Source organism: Tachypleus tridentatus, chromosome 10 (genome assembly GCF_004210375.1).
Source record: "Tachypleus tridentatus isolate NWPU-2018 chromosome 10, ASM421037v1, whole genome shotgun sequence".
NCBI classification, from domain to species: domain Eukaryota; kingdom Metazoa; phylum Arthropoda; class Merostomata; order Xiphosura; family Limulidae; genus Tachypleus; species Tachypleus tridentatus.
The window spans coordinates 135075749-135096496 of NC_134834.1; the positions used below are offsets into that span (position 1 = coordinate 135075749).

Consider the following 20748-nt stretch of genomic DNA (forward strand, 5'->3'; position numbering starts at 1 on the left):
TCACTCTCACTTCAACAGTTAGGAGTACACCAAACTAAATGTCTGAGGTTTAAATAGGGCAAGACTCATTCAAAATGATGAGTAACGATTTTCTAATCATGTGCACCTGGGGTGTTACACCTGTGTGTGAGTTGAGCCATTTTAAGTGGGAATAAATGTGGGGGTGTCCAAACTTTTTCCTCAGTTAAAATATGCATTTTTGTAGGATTACATGAACAGAAGATTTTAGTCTTTTCTTCAGTTTTAATTGATTAGTTATATTCCTATAATCTCTTAGTATTGTTAAAATTGAGATTAAGTATCTATGCATCCAAAAATGTTACAAAAATATGCAGGCTTTCATAGGGTGTCCCAACTTTTTCACATGACTGTATGCTGATGTAGTATTTTCAGGTAGAAATTAATTTTCTGGAAAGTATAAGATGTTTAGATCTGTTAGTAATAGAAGATTTGTTCAGGAAGTAAAGAGAATAATTTGTATTTATAACTTAACTATATTTTCTTTGTGTGCACAAACGAATTAGGATTGGAGAAATATAACAAAACAAACATATCTTTAATTATGGAAAACCAAAATGAATCGGTGTACATAATTGCATAGACAAAAAAGACACTTTTCTGGATTTTAATAGACTCTACTTCTTTCTTGCTAGGTAGACTTCCATTGAAGTTTTAAAATATCTTAATGTAGGTTTTTACAACTTGATTTTCAGGTATAAATTGAACCAAGAAAGTACAAACAAATTTGGGTTTGTTTATCGGATCAATAGTATCATCCTGTATAGCACTGAGACAGTATCAACTCAGTCCCGAAAAGAAAAAAAAAAAGCTAAAAATTGCCTGTTCTTTCAACCTGAATGCTATATGTTACTGCAATATCCTCTTGGGTAGAATAAGTATCATGTACTGTAGGGAACAAATAAACAAATTGGGGATTTTAACAACTTTGTTGACAACTAAAACTAAAAGTTTCATACAAATAAATTTGGCAGAAAACAAGTCTGCAAGTAGCACAGGTAATTCTGTATCTAACATTTTCTAAAACAGATATACTTTTCTGACCTGCTAACATTTCAATTAATTTGATAAATTACATGACTAAGCACTTAATTAAGAACAAATGAATTAAATTCTAAGTACATTGTTTACTGGCTTTGCATTAAGTTCACTGTCTTTAAGATTTTTTTTTTTTTTATCATTGCTGTTATTGGCTGATTGTGGTGACATTGTAAAATTTAGGTTTATTGTCTTGTGCTTTATGAACTTTGAAGAGTTAACTTGCATATTTTGCTACACTGATAGTGATGCAGAGTTAATGCTGAATGTATTCATATATAAATAGTTTTAATACATACATATAGAAAAAAGTATAATTTAATTTTAATAATTCATTCTTTAAACTATTTCAAATTTTTACACTTAGTGTTTACCTGTTTGAACTACTTTTATAAACTAGTAAGTAAAGTTGATCTACAAAGAATATCTGTAATCTTTAACTTTTGTACTTATTCATGAAGAATTTAAAGACACAAATTTTAAGTATAAAACCAGAGTTCGTAGCAGAGTAGCTAACCTGAAAGATTCCAAAAATCCCAACCTGAGGCTAAATGTACTGCGAGGTTTAATCACCCCTGAAAGACTAGCTGTGATGACAGCTGAGGTAAGACTGAATTGTTTTTGTGGTTCATCTTGATAGATAAAACAACGTTAAATTTCTACTTCATTTTATCAATTGAGGGTAAGCTTAATGACTTCTTTAGTTCACTTTTATGACTGTAATAAAAATGGGAATAATTTTTTCTATTTATTTTTGCATCTGAGAATGGAATGAAGTTAACTTTTAACTTCTTCTCAGTTGAGGTTAGGTTAAGTGATTTTTCTGGTTAACTTTTACTGAGATAAAGACTTGATTAATTGTTTACTTCATCTTTACAGCTTCTATAAGACTGAAAACATTTTTTTTTTCATGTTTGTAATTGAAGTTGGGCTAGATTAGTCTTTTGGTTTATATTTACACTCAAAATAAAACTGAATTTAATTTTCAGTTTTTCTTCTGTAGTTAAAATGTAATAGTTTACATTCATCTTGTTATGAAGAAAAACTAAGTTAATAACTTTACTTCCATTTTACAACTAAGATTCAGTTAGGTCATGCTAGAAAATTTACTTGGTTTTCCTTTCTCCCAACCTGTTGGAAAATATTGAGTAGCTTATGATTTTACTTCTGTTTTGTATGAATGAAGTAATCAGAACTATTACCCATAACAAGAAGTTCATAAAAGATTAAAGTATCATGCTATGTGTTATTACATCACACACTATTTGGCTTTGTCAATTCCCTTTTTTAATTTTAATTTTTTTGATTCTGTAGACCTTAAAGAATGAATGTTGAAAGTGAGAGAATGAAGGTATTGGTGTAAATGTAGGTCTGATTAACTTTTAACTGTTACTTTTTAGCAGTTCACTGAAGGATGATGCATCTATTTGATATTTAAAAAATTCCAGATTTTCAACAGAATTTTTCTACATCAATTCTTTCTATATAAGTGGGTGGTTGTGACATGTTTTTGTGATGTAAGTTTTAAGGTTTATTTATAGATTACATTGCATACTTTGATATTGCCACTTCTCACTGTTGACTTTTCACAGTTACAACAAGCAATTTTATGAATATTTTTAGTTGTAGCATAGTGGCTATTAGAATGGCTGAGTTCTTTTGAAGTACAGACTTTTAGCTCATAGCCCTGTCATTTCTTGACCAATTTGATATTTAATTACAGTTTTGTACCCAAGAAGTCAAACACTTCCAATTGATGGATTTGACAATGAATAACTTCTCATATTAATTTGCTCTAATCATGCCTAAACAAGTTTTAGTTTGAGGGTTGTGAGGTTAATGTTAAAGATTTTTATTTCATCATACTGAGCTGCAATCTTATCAGACTTGTGACATTTTCTGAAACACTGGCATGCAACAGCTTGGAAAGGTGTCAAAACTTGGAAAATGGGTCCCCCATAATTTGACAGAAGCCAACCTTAGAGCAAGAATGACATTGCACTTTTCTGCACTCTAGTGAATATAACCCACCTTTTTCAGACAGGTTAGTAACTGGAGATGAAAAATGGATATTTTATAGAAATGTTAACTCTGCAGACAATGGCTCAGTGCAGCTAAACTGGCTAAAGCACAGCCCAAAATGGACCCCACCCGAGGAAAGTCTTATGCATTTGGTGGGATATTGTTGGTGTGATCCACTTTGAGTTGTTGCCACTCAATGTGACGATTACATCAGACTTCCATTGTCAACAGTTAGTGTTTGAATGTTGCACTGAAAGGAAATAGGCCCACTTTGATCAGTCATAAAGGTGTTATGTTATATAGTATAACATACTATATATGTATGGGACTGATAATGCACAGTCCCATACAGCAAGGATCACATCTGCAAAGATTGAAGAGCTAGACTGCAAAAAAACTTCCACATCCTCCTTATTCTCCAGACCTTACCCCATCTGATTATCACCTATTCCGAGGTTTGCAGAACTGTCTTGATGGAAAAAGAGCTTGGAACACAAAGATGTCAAAACTACTCTCTCTACATTCTTTTCCTCCAAACCCCAAGAATTTTATAGAAGTGGCATTCAGAAGCTTGTGAATCATTGGCAGGAAGTAATTAATAATAATGGAACATACATTATTGATTAAATAACATTAAAAGCATTTGAAATCCTTTCTCTTTTCCTGAACCTAAAGTCGGACGCTACTTAAGGGTTGATCTGATAGTTTATAATAATAATAATAATAATAATAATAATAATGCAAATAAATATCTTGGATATAGAATATAGTTTACAATAATAGAAACATATAATAGTAAATAAATTAATAAAAGGTATAGTTTAACATGCATGAGATGTTTAATTTTACACATTATAATGTATAATTTACATAGAATATAATTCATATTAACAAAACTAATAAAAAGCCTTACATTTTTAGATGTATCAGAAGGTTAGAAATGATTTTCCTGAAGCAGCAATAGCCCACTCACAGTATTTGCACATTGCATTAATGTGACCAGATCTAGCAGTAGAAAGTATGAAGTGTTCATGTACCATTGAGGGTAGTTTAGTAGCGATTTCAAATTCTCTCAAGTAACTTGACTGGATTAATTACCATGTAATACAATAACTTTTAAGGTGGTTGGAGAGTAATGACCTGATTTAATCCTTTCATCAAGGGTATTCTTTACTTTGTATATCACAATGTTTTTAGTAAGTTACATTCAAATTTTAATTAAACTGCTGTTTGTTCTTGTTATACCTATTAATATAGCTTAAAATTGTCACTAATAATTCATATTTTAATATTATAGGAGTTTTAAGTTCTTAATGTTATAAGGCAATACTTAAAACAATTCTTAAATTTTCTGTTGTGTGATAAATTTGAAGTTTATTATCTGTCTTCCCTTTTCTCTAATTTTCTTGCTATCCATCTTTGAAATACGAAATTTATTGTAAATTGTTCATACTGATGCCATCACTTAAGCAAAACACTAATTTTCATATCCTTCAATTGTGTATGGTTACTTAACAATCGAATAGAAAATCAGATCCCTCTTGTCACACCAACCTATCATATCTTCTGTTTTGGGATTTGGCAGTAGTTCTCTCTGTCATTCAATACTATCTTCTCTATAACCAATAGAAAGTCAAGGTTTTCATCTGTCAAATGATGTATTATTTCTGTATTGAAAGATAAATTGATGTACTGCAGATGAAATAATGACAGTCTAGAAATGTATTGAGTACAAAAGTTGGCATTTACTCTTACAGTATTAAGTATTCACTAAATGATTCAGTGAATACAAATACTATACTATTGAATGTGAATACTTTAATTTTGTACATCAAAGTATTTGAATACAAGTACAAATACTCCTAGGGCTGTATTCAAATACATTAAAATATAAGCAACCCATGTCTGCTGCCAGCAAAACATCATGAAAATTTTGGTAGAATTTTAAAACACTGTAATATACATTTAGTTACTGCTGTTGGAGTAGGATGTTTGATGTTGAGATATTGAATATTCTAGTAGTACTTTCAGTATGCCTCTGCATACAGCTTGAACATGTGTATTGGAACATTACTAACAAAGAAGCAACTACAAACCTTCTTATCTTTAAAACTGAAGAAAAAAAATATTGAGTGTTACATTAGGATAAATTGTATATTTTTTCCAGGGTTTTGGTTTTGGAGTGTTGTATTCCCTAAACAGGGTAACATTTAAGTAAATGCAGTTTTTGTTTTATTAGGTGCAAGTTGTAAGCAGAAATGAAAATTGGTCATCTACTAAAGTTATTCAAATCCTGTTTAAATAAAATGGATGGGGTGGCTACTGGGGATGAAGTCTAAATGCTAGTATTAGTAAGCTTACTGGGATTACCTGGGCTGCTTTGTTTCACTAAACCAAAATAGATATGTGAGGCTCCTTTTATCTATCTTGTGTATGAACAATGAGCTAATAGTGAAATGTCTTTTGAAGTCTTATTTGGATGAATAAGAAATATACAAACTCCTTAAAGTTAGTGGCAGATGATCAGAAAGAATGAACTTCAAAATAAGTTGTATAAGTTATACCATCCACCTTAATGAGGTTGCTATGTTATTCCACACAAGTAAGCAAACAGCACAAGATATCTTTTATAATTTAATTTTCTCTTTGTTTTAAATGTATTTGTAGATATTAATATTGGTATTTTTGCAAGTAGTGTTTCTCTCAAACCTTTATTCACAGGATTGTACATTCACTTTGATAGCTATATTTAGGCCTTATAAGAAACTTTGAATTAAAATTCTACTGCGTAAAGCGTGTCATGTCTGTAGTGAAAGAACTGTTGAACCAAGAAATTAAAAAAAGATAATTTGTTAAAATTAATTCAGTTAACTATATACATGTAGAAATAACTACATGGCTTTGAAATCTAGTTCACTTCTTACAACTTGAACATAATAATGTAAGGAAAAATGTTAACATATATTTAGAGAATATTTAACTCCAAGTTATGAAAAGTCTTAACACAGTTGATATAATTTATTTTAATGGAACTGTGTATTTAAATCTTAAAGGAAAATTCAAGGTGTATTTTATTTTAAAGGTAACTTTTCTGGTGGTGTATTGACAAGTATGATCCAAGCAGTAAGCAAATGGATGTAATAAATACTTTGCGAAGATTACCCCCAAAGAATTGGAGAGCATTTCATTGTTAAGAGTCCCATTCTAATAACAGCAGTATAGCTAATATATAGTGAACAACACTGGTCTTAATACACTTCATGTATAAATTAACAGTTATAGTCTTGGAACAATTTGCTATAACACTGAGATAACCAATAGTAAAGAGTAAAGAACAAATCTTTTCTCTGAAATGAATATTGTAATTGACTGTAGTAATCTTGTACTTCATCTTGACAGTTGGTGTAAGAGAGAATTAATCTTTAACTTGTCCATTCTGCCATGGACATGTAGTCTCTAAAACTATAATCTGCTTTGTTAACCAGGAAATGGCCAGTGAAGAGATGAAAAATCTTCGACAGAAGCTAACTAAGGAGGCTATCAATGATCATCAGATGGTATTGACAGGTGGAACTAAAACGGACCTTCTAAAATGTGGCAAGTGTAAGAAATCCAACTGTACATACAACCAGGTAAGAGCCAATCAATAATCATTGTATTAAAATATAATGTGTCAATAAATGAAGTTCTACAAATATTAAAAGTAGTTGCTGGTGAGTTTAACATATTAAGGTAACTGTTAAATATAACATAATTATCCAAGTATCTGTAGGTTTACATAAAATCAAAGAATCAATCTAGAGTATGCTAGAAGTGTTATAAGCATTCCATAAGAATAGTACTTAATTGTAATATGTTTTTTGCAAACACAATCTATTTAAATTTGTGCACATTTTTCTTAAGTGTTTAATGACTGTAGAAATATAACTGTACTCAGTCTAAGAGGAAAGTTTCTATTAATGTCACTATAAGAGTATCCTTTTTAGAAAGTAATTTATCCTCTATATTAAAAGAATTTTGAAATGTGTTTATAATATTTTAATGATTATTTAATATGCTATATGAGAAAAGTCTATTTCAATGAAAAATTTCAATAGGAAGTTTTGTAACTTGTTTTAAGATAATTTTAGGAACTAGTGATCTTAGATAAACTTCTAACCTAACTCTACATCTAAGTGTTTCCTAACTTTGTTGTACTCTCGCTATGCTCCAAAGTTTCAATGTTTCTTAAAATTATGTACATATACATTAACACTTTCATCTACCATTTAATTTGATATCTGGAATTGTGATACAACCAACACACACACACACACACCAGTACAAAGATGTGTGAATGTGACATTCCTGTCAAGTAGGTGTTAGTGGTAGATGTGCAGTCTACTGTGTTTTGCAGGTTCAGACAAGGAGTGCTGATGAACCAATGACAACTTTTGTTTATTGTAATGAATGTGGCCACAGGTGGAAGGTAAGGTAATCCTTTCTTAAGTACAATGTCAGTATAAATGACCTAAGTATTTGAACTTATTTAGGTTAACTGTTAGAAGACAGTATGGATTTTCTGACTGATAAGACATTTAAAAGCATGTGTTAAAGGTATACAACTATTGGTTATATAAAGTACTTGTTGAAATGTTGTTACAGTATGAATTTTCTTGAATCTTTTCTTTCTTCACTGAACTGTGATTATTAGTGTTAATTTTGTAAATAATATTCTGCTTCAGTTAACTTCATATTTGATATCATAATTAATGAATTTGTTTTCATTAATGTGTAGAACAATTAGAAATAACAAAATTGTAAAATTTTTTAAATAATACATTATTTTTAAGTTACTGAAGTTCTACTAGCATTCAATGACTGCCTTGTATTTATTGTAAGCCACAATGTGATGGCCAATATAATGCCACCTCCAACCCTGCATTAGTATTAGGTTGAGGAATAATTCGTGAGCGTTTTTAAATAATTTCATTCAAGCATTACATGCAAGACTATACAATACTTCAATGCATGAACACATTACACCCAAAACATTTATTATGATACTTTATTTCATGTAATACCCAGGTATATAGTATGCATTGTTTTAAACGAAATTGCAAGAAATTAAATGCGAAAAGCAGATGGTGTCGAAAATGCTCGATTTTGTCCACTTGACATTCCATTTAATGAGCTGAAAATGAAAGCAAAAATTAAAGACATATGAAAATCAAATGCACCATCTATTAGAGCAAAAAATTATCTATCAAATGACATGAAATATTTTGCGAAAGCATTTCATTTATGGATATATATTTTTTTAACTTGAAAAAACGCTCACGAATTATTCCTCAACCCAATACAAACAACTTGTTAATGTTAACCTAGCTAAAACTATTTTTAAAATCTAAATTTGATTTTTCTTGGCCAATGTATGATTTATAATACAATTAAAAAACAAAACAATAATATAGATATTATTGTGTGTTATCCACCTAACAACTCTTGTAAATATCATTTTGTATATATACTGTAGTAAACCTAATGACTTCAAGCACTTATCTGCTATGTTATCCTTTTATGATTTCAAAACATACTTCACAGTGTTTACCTTTGTTCAGAAGCAAAATATAATACTTGCATTCACAATGTGTTCAAGTTCTAAAATTCATGAGTTATTTAAAACAAAATTATCTCTCAAGACTGTTACTTCAATAAAATAAACAAACACAGTGTGAACTCACTAATTTATTAATTTTATAAATAATAAGTACTATTACTAGCTCGACAAAAGCTGCGTTTAGCTTTAGAGTGTATTGAAACGGAAATTTACACCTAAACTGATGAAACAAGAGGGATAAAAAAAACTGGCATAAAAATTGCGAGAGAGAGAGAGAAAATAATCCCATGTTTCAGATGATGTATTTGTGATCTGGTAGCTTCACAAACTTAAATTATAAAGAACAAAACAATGCAGATAGTTCAGTTTCAGTTTTTCCATCACTTATTTTAAAAAATCACTATTTTTTAACTATTTGAACTAAGATGAATGTAAAATTCAGGTTTATAGATTTGTCTTGGTTTTGTTCAATGGAAAGCACAAGAGAAAAAGTTTCCACCATCTCAATAGTAGTTGCAATGAGGGGGATGAAGAATTAGGGCTAAGAATTTCATTTTTTATCTTTTCTAATAAAACTTGGACCAAAATGTTCTCACATTTAAATTTTATTTTTAGGTAATGTGAGGGGATAGTTCACATACATTTTTTAAATATTTTGTTTTATTTTTACTCCTGTAATAATCTGACACACCAGATAGGAAATGGTATATGTACATATATATGTATATTTTATTTTGAGATCTGTATTTTTACTTTTTTTTTCAGTTTTGTTAAGAAGAACTTGTTCAATATCATCACACTGGAACTTCCCAGAAGTAATGAGACATTATTCAGTTCTTATCATTAATTTCCCCACCCCACCCTTTATTTCTTTTTCTAGCTTTCAGAGTTTAGGCTCTGAATTTGGCAGTTCATGACACTTCAACCTGGAAATAAAAGCTATTCTTCTTTACTCTGGCTCAAAAATGTAAATTTTCTTTCTTGAGCTGTTTTTGTCTGAGAGTAGAGACTTGTTGAAATTGTAATAACTAATTTACAGCTGACAGGTTTGGTCTTATGCATTGTAGCTTTAAAGTAACTTTTATCCAAGTTACCCATATTTGATTGAAACCTGGTATACTGTAATGTTTCAGCTCTATAATTATTCCTAAGCCATAAAATGTAAACAGATTATATCTGAAATTTTTCTCTTCCAAGGTACAGTTGTCTTTTTAATTAATATGATGAATAAAAATCATTATGTTAAGCCTTAAAGCATATTCTTGTTCTTTATGAAATAGAATTGTTATACCAAGACAGTTTTTACTGTTCTGTGGTGATTTATTTGTCAAAAAACTATTCATTTAAATTGTTACAACATTACAGCTGTTAAGTGCTTAAAGCATTCAAAATGAAACATGTCTGTTAAAATTCCTTGGGCAATATTATTCCCCTGTGTTTCATTTATGAAAAATATTATACATTTTTGGTGCATGGAAAATTAGCTAAACACTAAAATATGAAGACCAACATTTATAACTTTGTTACATGTACAGCTGGGCAATTAGTGGAGGATTTGCTAATGGATCAGATGTCATACTCATTAATTAGTATATGAAACTAAACTTTTTGTTTTCAACCTTTTTTAAAATAGACCTTTTAAATATGATAGGAATCTTAAGTACAAAAATTTAAGGTTTTTCAATCTTCTACTGCTGTACGTGGAAATGTATCAGATGTATACAAAGCAGTACGAAACATGTATCTAGCTGAACCTATCTTTAGAACCTTTTCTGGGTTACTTTGTACAGATTTTCAAAAAAACTATTAAACTTGCAGTATTTTTGTTAATGAAAACAAAAGTTTCTTCTTGACATTATTTATACATATGAAAAATATAAAATGTAAATGACTTGTGATATTAATGTTAAGTGAAGATTTATATAAGTATTCTTGGTACTTAGAGGTTGAGCTTTCAGTGTTATTTGGACACAACTATATCTTGGTGATAAAGACAGTAGCACATCATGTGCATCCCATTACTGTATTAAGGAATATCTTTAACAGCATGTGCCACTTCATTTATTAGAGATAGTGAAGAATAATAGTAGAATTAAACATTAACTTTTATGGTTCATTTCTTACAGTTATACAGTTTTGTTGCCAGGTTAACCTGGTGAGATGCAACCATAAATATTATACTTTGTGTATCCAACAATAAATAAGTTTTTAAGTTTTACATAACAGGGTATTTCTTTTAATTATTTAAGATTATTGTTGGTATAAAATTAGTTTTTTTGTATACAACAACATTCCAGTACAAAGTGAGCAAAAATGTATTCTCAAGATGGTTGGTATGAGTATTAAAACTTTAATTAAAATGGTTTTAATACCCATACCAGCCATCTTGAGAATACATTTTTACTTCAAGTGGGTTTCTCCAAAAAAAATAGTTGAATCAATCCTCTGTCCTTATTACATGTTTATTTTTCATTTCAAATTATAGAAGCTATGTTGTAATTGCATTTTATTTATGCATAATTAATTGCAGAATATGATTTTCCAATATTACTCTACATAATATAGAGTACAATGTTGAAGAAAATTTATATATACTGTTTGTTTTGTTAACAAAATAAAATGACTCGTACTTTCAAATTTTAATGCTATATTAATTTATTAGTTCTGTTGTTATTTATTAAAAATTGATTAGTTAAGTTTACCTCAGTAATTTATCATGATTCAAGTGCATCAAGTTCAATTTCCTTTGCCACCAAACATGCTTACCTTTTGCTCTTTTAATTGTGTGGCCATTATATTTGGTTCTTTATTTTTGAGTTATAGCAACAGTACTAAGACTATGCAATTATTCTTAATTTTGACCTGCCACCCAGCAGGAAGGTAAAATTTTAGCAATACTTCTTGATGATTAGAAACCCACTTGAAATAAAAAATGTATCTCAGAACAGCTGGTATGGGTATCGGTAAAAATTTTAATATTCATACCAGCCATTCTGAGATACATATTACCAACACACTCTGCCAATTCTGGAGCTACTCTGTACCATAAGTTGTGGCATAGTGTGGCCAAATGATTAGATTGGTTGCCTCAAGGAGTCAGGAGAAAATATCTGGTGCATCCAAATATGTTTCTATATTTAGATGTATGGCTATTAAAATGTCAATCTATCTCATTATTAACTGGTAAAAGAGTAGCCCAAGAGTTGGTAGTGGGTGTTGCTAACTGGTTTCTTCTTTCTGGTCAGAAGTTCAAAGTTGAGAATGGTAGCAGATAGTCTTAGAATCTTTGCCATATCTCTGAAAAATATAATATCCCCATGACTGAAAGTGTGATAATATATGGTGGCAATAAGAATTTAACTTATGACACTTGAATCACAAGGCAACCATCTTAATAATTGGACCATGCTGGTTTGAAGCTGAATAAATTTGAATTATTAATAAATAATGATAATTCTTAATTGCAGTACTCTGATAACTAGAATAGCTGGAACAGTTGGAAATGTTAATAATCAGAAACACAATTTTTAATTATCCCATTATTTTCCTGACAGTAATTAATATAAATGTAATTCTTACAGGACACTAATAAATGCTCATTATAACTTCAGTAGTTTCATAAAATTGTAGGTTAGGTATATAGTATTAAAAAAAAGCCGTATAATTTATTTGGAAAAACAAAGGTTTTACGCACATACATTTTACAAAGAGCCGTGAATAATACTCTGAAAATACATCAATTTTACACCCAAAGAACGTAGGAATAACCTCAGAATAAATGTGTTCATTTTAAGACATAAGAAAAGTATGTTTAAACAAATCACACACACACACACACACACACACACATATATGCCAGGACACACAGGAAAAATGATATAAATATACATTAACTTGACACCTTTAGGTCATAAGGTTCATAAAAGAACAATAATTAAGGCCTATACAAGTATGCTTCACATACTTAAATCATACTGAGACACTTCAATGATAATCTGAACTGAAAAGTTTCTCATTAATTAAGGTTTAGTATGATATACATAGTATAATATTTAACAACCCATATGCCTAATGGAGCATATAATAACTTGGGTTATTATATCAAGTTGTAACTGTTATATAATTTGTCATACTAACAAAAACAGAGCTTTGTTTGTGACAAGAAAAGATTGTGGTGATAATATTAATGATGGTAAACCTAACAAATGACATATAACTATGATGTTATCTGTACCTTTTAAGTGAAAATAAATAGAAATTCTATTAATGAACCTACCATCAAGTTTTGGAGATAATGGTAGCAATTCATTTTTTGTATAATTAAAATACTTATTCTCCCATTACTAAATGATGTCAGGCAAAATTAAATATCCCAAATGTACTATTAAGGTTTGAAGTTTTTGAGCAAATTGAGGTGTGATAATTGTCAAACTTTTTATTAACACTTTTTTTTATCAAGCACAATAAAGCAGTTTTTTCTGTTTAGTGACAATTCCAGTGAAAATTGGATAACTTGTAAACCTCTGCTTGGTGAATCATAAATGTAGGTCAGCTATAATTAAAAGTTATGCGAGTATACATATCTTTTTCTACTTTATTTATTAGAATTTTGCAATGTAAAATTAGTTATAGTTTGAGTGAGAGATAGAAATAACCAAATATCTTAATTTTTCTAAAGTTGAAAGTAGGATTTATATTTTTATGATATTTTTCACAATTCATTTTTGAGCATTAAAATAATTAACATTATTTGCACATCTTAAGCAAATCGAAGCTAATTGCAAATCAATAAATCAACTCTCAACTCACTCCAACCATATTTGTGATGTACTCATTTGTCACATATAAGGGTGTCTTGTAAAGAATTTATAAATAAAGTTTGAGACTGAGAATTGCAGGAACAGATGTAAAACAAGTAAAAAAACAGGTTTGGAAAATTCAGGACTTTTTTTTGTAAGTTTATGATTATGTTTGTAACTTATAGTTCAGAACATAATTGTCACTGGTCATGTTATGTATAAGAACTCTGCGATAAGATGAGGTTAGAAAAAGGACATGAGCAGGAGAATAAAGTGTGGATGCAAAACAAATTCAGTTAACTTCTTTGATTGTTTTCATCTGGACAAAGCAAGAAAACATTGTTCTGTGTTTTTTGTCTATATACATTTACATGTACCCACATCACTGCAAGAGCAACAACAATTTGTAACAAGCCAGTTTTTGTTAAAAGTAGAGATGTATGTATGAGATCACTTAGATTACTTAACCATTTGGGAGTTGTACAAAGGCATTGTAGGTTCCAGAAATATTTTTTACAGGATATTTGAATGTACATTGAAGTAAATCTCAGCTGTTACAAAAATAAATGAGTAAGCATTTTATAAAATTCTAATAAGGAAACTTTTTTGGTTATTGTAGTTTCCTTAATGTTATTTTCAACCTGCAATTACTGAATAAACAGGAAGGTCAGAGACTTGAAGGTTCAGCTCTGGCCAGTCCTAATTTAGAACCATTAACCAGGGAAGGGAAAAAATTGTTGGCAACACCCACAGCATACACTGCTATATAAATAAATATTGGAATTAGCTAGCATAGTTATAATTACCCTATAGTTCAAACTGGATTTTTCAGCAGTAAATCGTGTCTTAAGCTTCAGACTTTTCAATCTGCATCACTCACAATTATCACTATACCATGCTGATATGTTAAAAATGTGGCAATACTAATTATTAGGCTTGTCTAAAGTTGGGTAATCACATTCACTGCTTAGAGCATTTAAGATTTAATCAGTGTATGTTGCTAGATAAAAGCTATGGCACTCTCAATTTTATGTTCTTCTAAAATAAGTGCCAGATGATTAGGCATGCATTATAATTATGTATGCACATCTTGGGGATATGTAGAAGTGAAGTAAATGCAGTTAGTTAATATTTCAAAGAACAATAGTGTTTAAAGAAATTTCGATTGATAATAAAACATACCAGAACTTGCATAAAGTCACTTGGGCATTTCCATGAAGTGGAGAGCAACTTATTGGTAAGTAGGTGGCCATACACAATAAGCTGTTCCAAAGTGACTTCACGTATTGCACACTGTCATTAGAAGGATGTGACGTTGCTCTCAGACAACCACTACTGCTGGCTAGTGTTGTAACATAGATAGAACCTGGATCAAGTAGGAAACTAATCAGCTCAAGACGGCAAAATGGTTCCTACAACCATGACCCAACTTGGGTGAAGCAATGCCAACACTTCTGTTGATTGCTGAAGTCCATTGTTGCTACCTTCTCTCTTCTTAAGGATCTTCCATTTAAAAGTTTAGTACTAGCTTAATATAACTTACAAAAGTTTCACCACAGGGGTGCTCCTTTCACAGCCAATATTTTTATATTATGACTGTACTTTATACTGAAACATTCTTAAAATATTTAGAAAACTATGTATATAAAACATGTCAATCTGCATGATTTAAAATATTCTCATCACAACCAAACATTAATTAAATAAAGTTTGCATCCACTACTAATAATTTCATGAACTCGTTAATATTTCAATTCCATCTAATTAAAATACTTTACATTATTTACCATAAAACATACCAAGTAAAGGTATTTTCTCTGACATGTGGGAATATGTCACTCTTATCCTTCCATCAAAATTCATTATCTAACAAGTATTTCAATGTCAAAGTTGAAATAATGTCTTACAAGTATTAATGAAAATAATGTGTCCTCTATCTTCAAATATTACCTTCCACTTCAATTATCACAATCAATTTCATATCAAGGGTCTTAACATACAGATCAAATCATTTGTTTCCAGTTATATATTACTTAATCATTTGTGTTATAAAACACTCGTGTATGACTTTTGTTCCTACATATTTGCAAGATCACTTGCAACTATATATACATACATTGCTATATATGTATACCACCATTACACATTGTCAAATACTTTAGTAATTTATAAGAAACTACTTCCAGCTCCCGTGCAAATTATCTTCGTGAACTTTCGATTTGACTTCTGACAGATATCATCTGTAGTGAAGCTCTACTCAACAGCCTGGAAAATAATTGATTATTGATCGTAATCATATTAGATAAACAATCTTAACTTCTCGGTAGTCAATCAATACCAACAACATTGATTAAGAGGTCAACAGCAATGGCTCAGCTGTTATAACTTTTTTTTTTTTTTTTTTGCAACTGCAGCATTAACTGAGCTGGCTTACCATGAATAATCAGATAAGTACATTATTTCCTTCTCATATGGTGAACTTATGTAATATCAGATGTCATCTTTGTCTTCATTGATTTCAACTTCTGACTCCAGTGCACTAAATGTATGTATGAAAATCATTGGTGCATGCTTTGTGTCTGCTCTAACTTGTACATCAATTGAAAAAAATGCAAGAGTACAACGTTTGGATCTGCTTAGTTGGATCCAGATTGCTTTTATAGTGATAGCATGGACTAAAGCCAGATTCAATCTCTACAATGGTACATTTGTTCTTTCACCTTATGTTTGTCAGTCTTTCCTAGATGTTGAGAAGCAAACTTATGTGTACCATTTTAATTCATACATCACTCACTCAACATATTTTCTTGGATATTGTGAGATGTCAGTTCTACAAGGAAGACCATACATAGATCAACAGGGAACAGGATTTCTTATTCATATATAAGCATGCTTGGTAAATAACCTGTATACTTCTGTTCTCTTTCTCTGTATATAATCAAGACATATAGTAAATGTTCATCTATATCAGTTTAGCTGGTATTAATAAGCTTGGTAAGTGTGCTTTTGATGATTTGTATTGCCTGTTTTGTTAAACTATTTGGCCGAGGGCACAAGTTAAAGTGCACATTTTCACCACATCTAACATTTACAAAAGCTAGAGAACAATTGGATGGTGGAATTAGCATCCATAAACCATTTTAATCTCTTATTGTGATTCAAACTGTACTATTCAATGGTCTACCAATACAACTACAAACTATGGCGAGGTATTAACCAGTGAATAAATCTCAACCCATTCTACGAAATAATAATTGACTGTCAATATTTCCCAATGACTTTGTTCAGTCTTAAAGTGTTGACTAGCAATTTTAGGGCCTGGCATGGCCTAGCGCGTTAAGGCGTGTGCTTCGTAATCTGAGGGTCGTGGGTTCACGCCAAATATGCTCGCCCTCCCAGCCGTGGGGGCGTTATAATGTGACGGTCAATCCCACTATTCGTTGGTAAAAGAGTAGCCCAAGAGTTGGCGGTGGGTGGTGATGACTAGCTGCCTTCCCTCTAGTCTTACACTGCTAAATTAGGGATGGCTAGCACAGATAGCCCTCGAGTTGCTTTGTGCGAAATATCAAAACAAAACAAACAGACTAGCAATTTTAATACAGAGCTATCTACTGTAGAGAAGATCTAGTGTTCTCTGCTGAAGTTTAATCTCTCTCGATCAGCTCATTTCACTGTGTAGCAATGAAGATCTTGGCTAGAATGTTGCAAGTAACTAACTTTACAATTTCCATACGTTTTGTGCATCCATGTTAAATTCCCTTGTTTTTGTTGGTTGAAATTTGCCTTGCTACATGGGCTAAGACATTCAACAAAAAGATTATCTCCCCCTGCAGTGAGAAAGTCCATCCATGAGTTTGTGTTGTAGACCTGGTTGATGCATTATAACAGATATATTCTTGCTACACTATGCTGTTATCATTTTTTAAAAGTTCATTGGTAATTTCAGTGAAATGTGGTCCACCCATATGGTGAACCTCCTGCCATACAAGTAGTATTGATATTGCTTTACAAAGACTAGAAGTGGCAACAGTTTCTCCATCACACAGTATATTCATTCAGGATTCTTCACTTAAGCAGGATTTAGGAATAAGATATTTTGTTCATAAGTGCATCTAATTTTTGGTGAGAACAAACAATGGTGCTTGTGTTTATGATAACTTGGCTACAAATTACTGATAATATAATAAATATCCAAGAAAACCCAGGATTTCTCACCAAATCAGAGGTTGAGATCAGTCTTTCACAACTGCTATCTCAGCAGATCCTGGAGATATTCCATCTCTACCTGCAAAACGACTGAAAAAATTTACTTCTGTATGCATAAGCTCACATTTTCCTAGTTTTAGTTCCAATCCGTTTCTTTTTATTTATTGGAATACCATTCTTATCCACAAATTTGAACATGGAATCAAATACTGAGACACTGTTTGTACAGATCTGACATGTCTCCAATTTTATGCCCTTCAGTGTAAGACCTATTAGCCTCTCAAATATATATGTATTGCACTGGCTTAATGACATTGTGTGAAGCTCATACAAGTCATTTCGTATGCTAAAAACATTGTTAGATTACAAGATCCAGTTTGAACCAATGGGAACCTATCAAATCATAGCAGAAAAAATAAGGTATAAAGGCAAGTTACCGAATTCACCTAACTACAACCAACATAGAATCTTGTTGTACAATCCTTCTTTGTGACAGTCATTACTGAAGATTATATTATGCCATCCATTATCATGTTGTATCTTAATATGGGTTATATCTCCAGTACTCCTGGAAAGCCAGAACACTATTTGATTGGGTATATGTTACCTGTATCTGTGAGACAGGTACCAAGTTTAACAAAGCTTCAAAAAATTGTTTGGAGTAAGTTGATTTCCATGCTTCCTAAAATCAGTGGCCAGTGACAACTAGTACTCAGTTGGCTTTCCAGAGCTATAGAAGAACATTTACCTTTTGCTGTTGGTTCTTCTGAATCTGATTAACATTCAAATACAATAGCCTTACCAACCCTACTGCTCAGTATAGTATGGGTATTGTTAGGTTTGATTTGAATTTCGCTCAAAGCTACACGAGGGCTATCTGTGTTAGCCGTCCCTAATTTAGCAGTGTAAGACTAGAGGAAAGTCAGCTAGTCATCACCATCCACCACCAACTCTTGGGCTACTCTTTTACCAACTAATAGTGGGATTGACAATCACATTATAATGCCCCCATGTCTGAAAGGGTGAGAATGTTTGGTGTGACAGGGATTCGAACCTGCGACCCTCGGATTATGAGTCGAGTGCCTTAACCACCCGGCCATGGTTGGGTCTTTTGCGCTTACTGAGCTATTGGTCAAAACCAATAGCTTTATTTACCTTGCTGCTTGACAAATTATGGACATTTCAGTTGAAAGTAACATACATATCACACCTGAAGTGTGAACTTTGTTTTGTTTTTTTAAAAAAGATGACGACTTGGCAGAAGCATTATTAGCATAGGTTTCAGCATTAAAATGCGGAGGACCAAAATATCCTTCTCATTTACTGGACACCAGTGTGGTTGACTGGTTATTCCTCAATATGACTTGTGTATGATGAAGGTATCTGGATACCTGCCTCACATTTTGTTGCACCTAAAACTTACAATTCCTGGTTGAGATACTGCTGATGTTGAGGGTATGATATGGTATTCAAGAATCATCTGAGATTTCTTAACAATCCCAGTTCCATTAACAGGATAGTTGTTTAAAGAGATTCTCAACTGCTCTATGGTTTATTGTCTTCATTAGTTTGCGCCCAATGTTTGTGATTGCAGAGATATCGAAGTCATGGACTTTTAAAGCATTGGTGAATGTTTGATACCCAAAAGAGAGAACAACTCCTTAGCCTAAAACTCCCTAATACAAATGACTTTTAGCAACCAGCTCTAGCTCTTGTTTGAAAGTAAATTTATTTCTTAAAATAGTAAATTAGGCAGATCTGCAACATAAAGAGAGGTTTTGCAAAATGAATTGAGAATAAATGCTGAGTTCTGCTTAAACTGAGTTTGAATTATGAATGAAATGTAATACACATAGAAAAAAAAAAACAATCTTTGAAATTACAAAGCACAAATCAACAACACGTGTGTTTCATCTTGTATGTTAGGGACAATTAACTTTATTGGAATTGTGAATTGACCAGGCTGACTATACTCCTTCAAAAATTATTTCCAAACTGACCAAGTCGTAGAAGATGGTTTACAAGACTGACTAAATATTATTACTTAGTTAAATTAGTAATGTTAGACATACCCAGTGAAACTGCCACTATCCATATAACTAATATTTTCTATTCAAACATCACGGAAATTCTATCCTCCAAACATCACTCGAACTATTATCTGAGGACACTAGTCAAATTACTGTGGAACTTCTCATTTTACAAAATGCAGCTTCACAGCTAAGTCACTCATGCTTTACCTCCAGTAGAAGGGCAAAGAAAAAGTAGCTACAATAAAATCAACTTAATGGCTTTCTTGAAGTCTTATGTGAAACTGCAAATATTTAGAATAAACAAAATATTTTGAAAAAAACATACGTAAGAAGGTAGGAAGGCATCACATGCCTACTTTCCATACCTTGGAATTCTTACTCTTGTTTTGATTATTTTTATTGAAATATTCAATTGATTTTGGTATATATTGTTGTCACTTGTATTTTTAATGATTTCATTTAGATGTCTATTAGAGTATGCATGAAAGTTAAGAACAGAGAAGCCTAGAAACAAGGGAAGGATATAAACACGAGAAATCAGTGAACAAGAAAATAGTAGAATATACGAGTAAGTTTAATGACTAAAGAAGTTATCCCGTGTTAAAAATGAGTTATCATTTCTACTCTGCTGTTATATGACTAACATGTTTATTTTCAAAATGAGACCAAAAACTCGAGCGATTTCGAATAGTTGACTATTCTTCTGGAGAATAAAGGGTTATGTTTAATAAATGTGAAATATATAGGTTCAGATGTTGATATCACGTAAACCAGATGTTTAATGTGAGTTGGCTTTGAGAACTAGCCAATCATAACCTAGAGTTGTTTGTGTCAGGTTTAGTTTTGTATCAAAGGTGTGTGTAAAAGTTCATAATAATTCTTAACTAATTTCCATAAAGATAAAATCAAATTAAACAACAGAAATACAATTAATATTAAGTAACTGCGAAAGACTGTGGGAAATGGAGAAAATAATGTAGTTCAGAACGGCTGGTATGGGTATGGACACTTACATCAAGAATATGTCACTATA

General features: G+C 31.3%; 1 protein-coding gene across 6 annotated transcripts in view; it reads left to right on the plus strand.

The window, feature by feature from the left end:
• Nucleotides 1-13767, plus strand: part of TfIIS (RNA polymerase II elongation factor) — a 63297-nt gene extending 49530 nt beyond the window's left edge. For all 6 annotated transcript variants that reach the window (XM_076463872.1, XM_076463873.1, XM_076463871.1 and 3 more), the window contains 4 exons: nt 1506-1660; nt 6564-6710; nt 7475-7546; nt 9443-13767. In XM_076463872.1, coding sequence (XP_076319987.1) covers nt 1506-1660; nt 6564-6710; nt 7475-7546; nt 9443-9451 — 383 coding nt within the window. In that variant the 3' untranslated portion in view covers nt 9452-13767. The remainder of the gene's footprint in view (nt 1-1505; nt 1661-6563; nt 6711-7474; nt 7547-9442) is intronic.
• The last annotated feature ends 6981 nt before the right edge of the window (nt 13768-20748 follow it).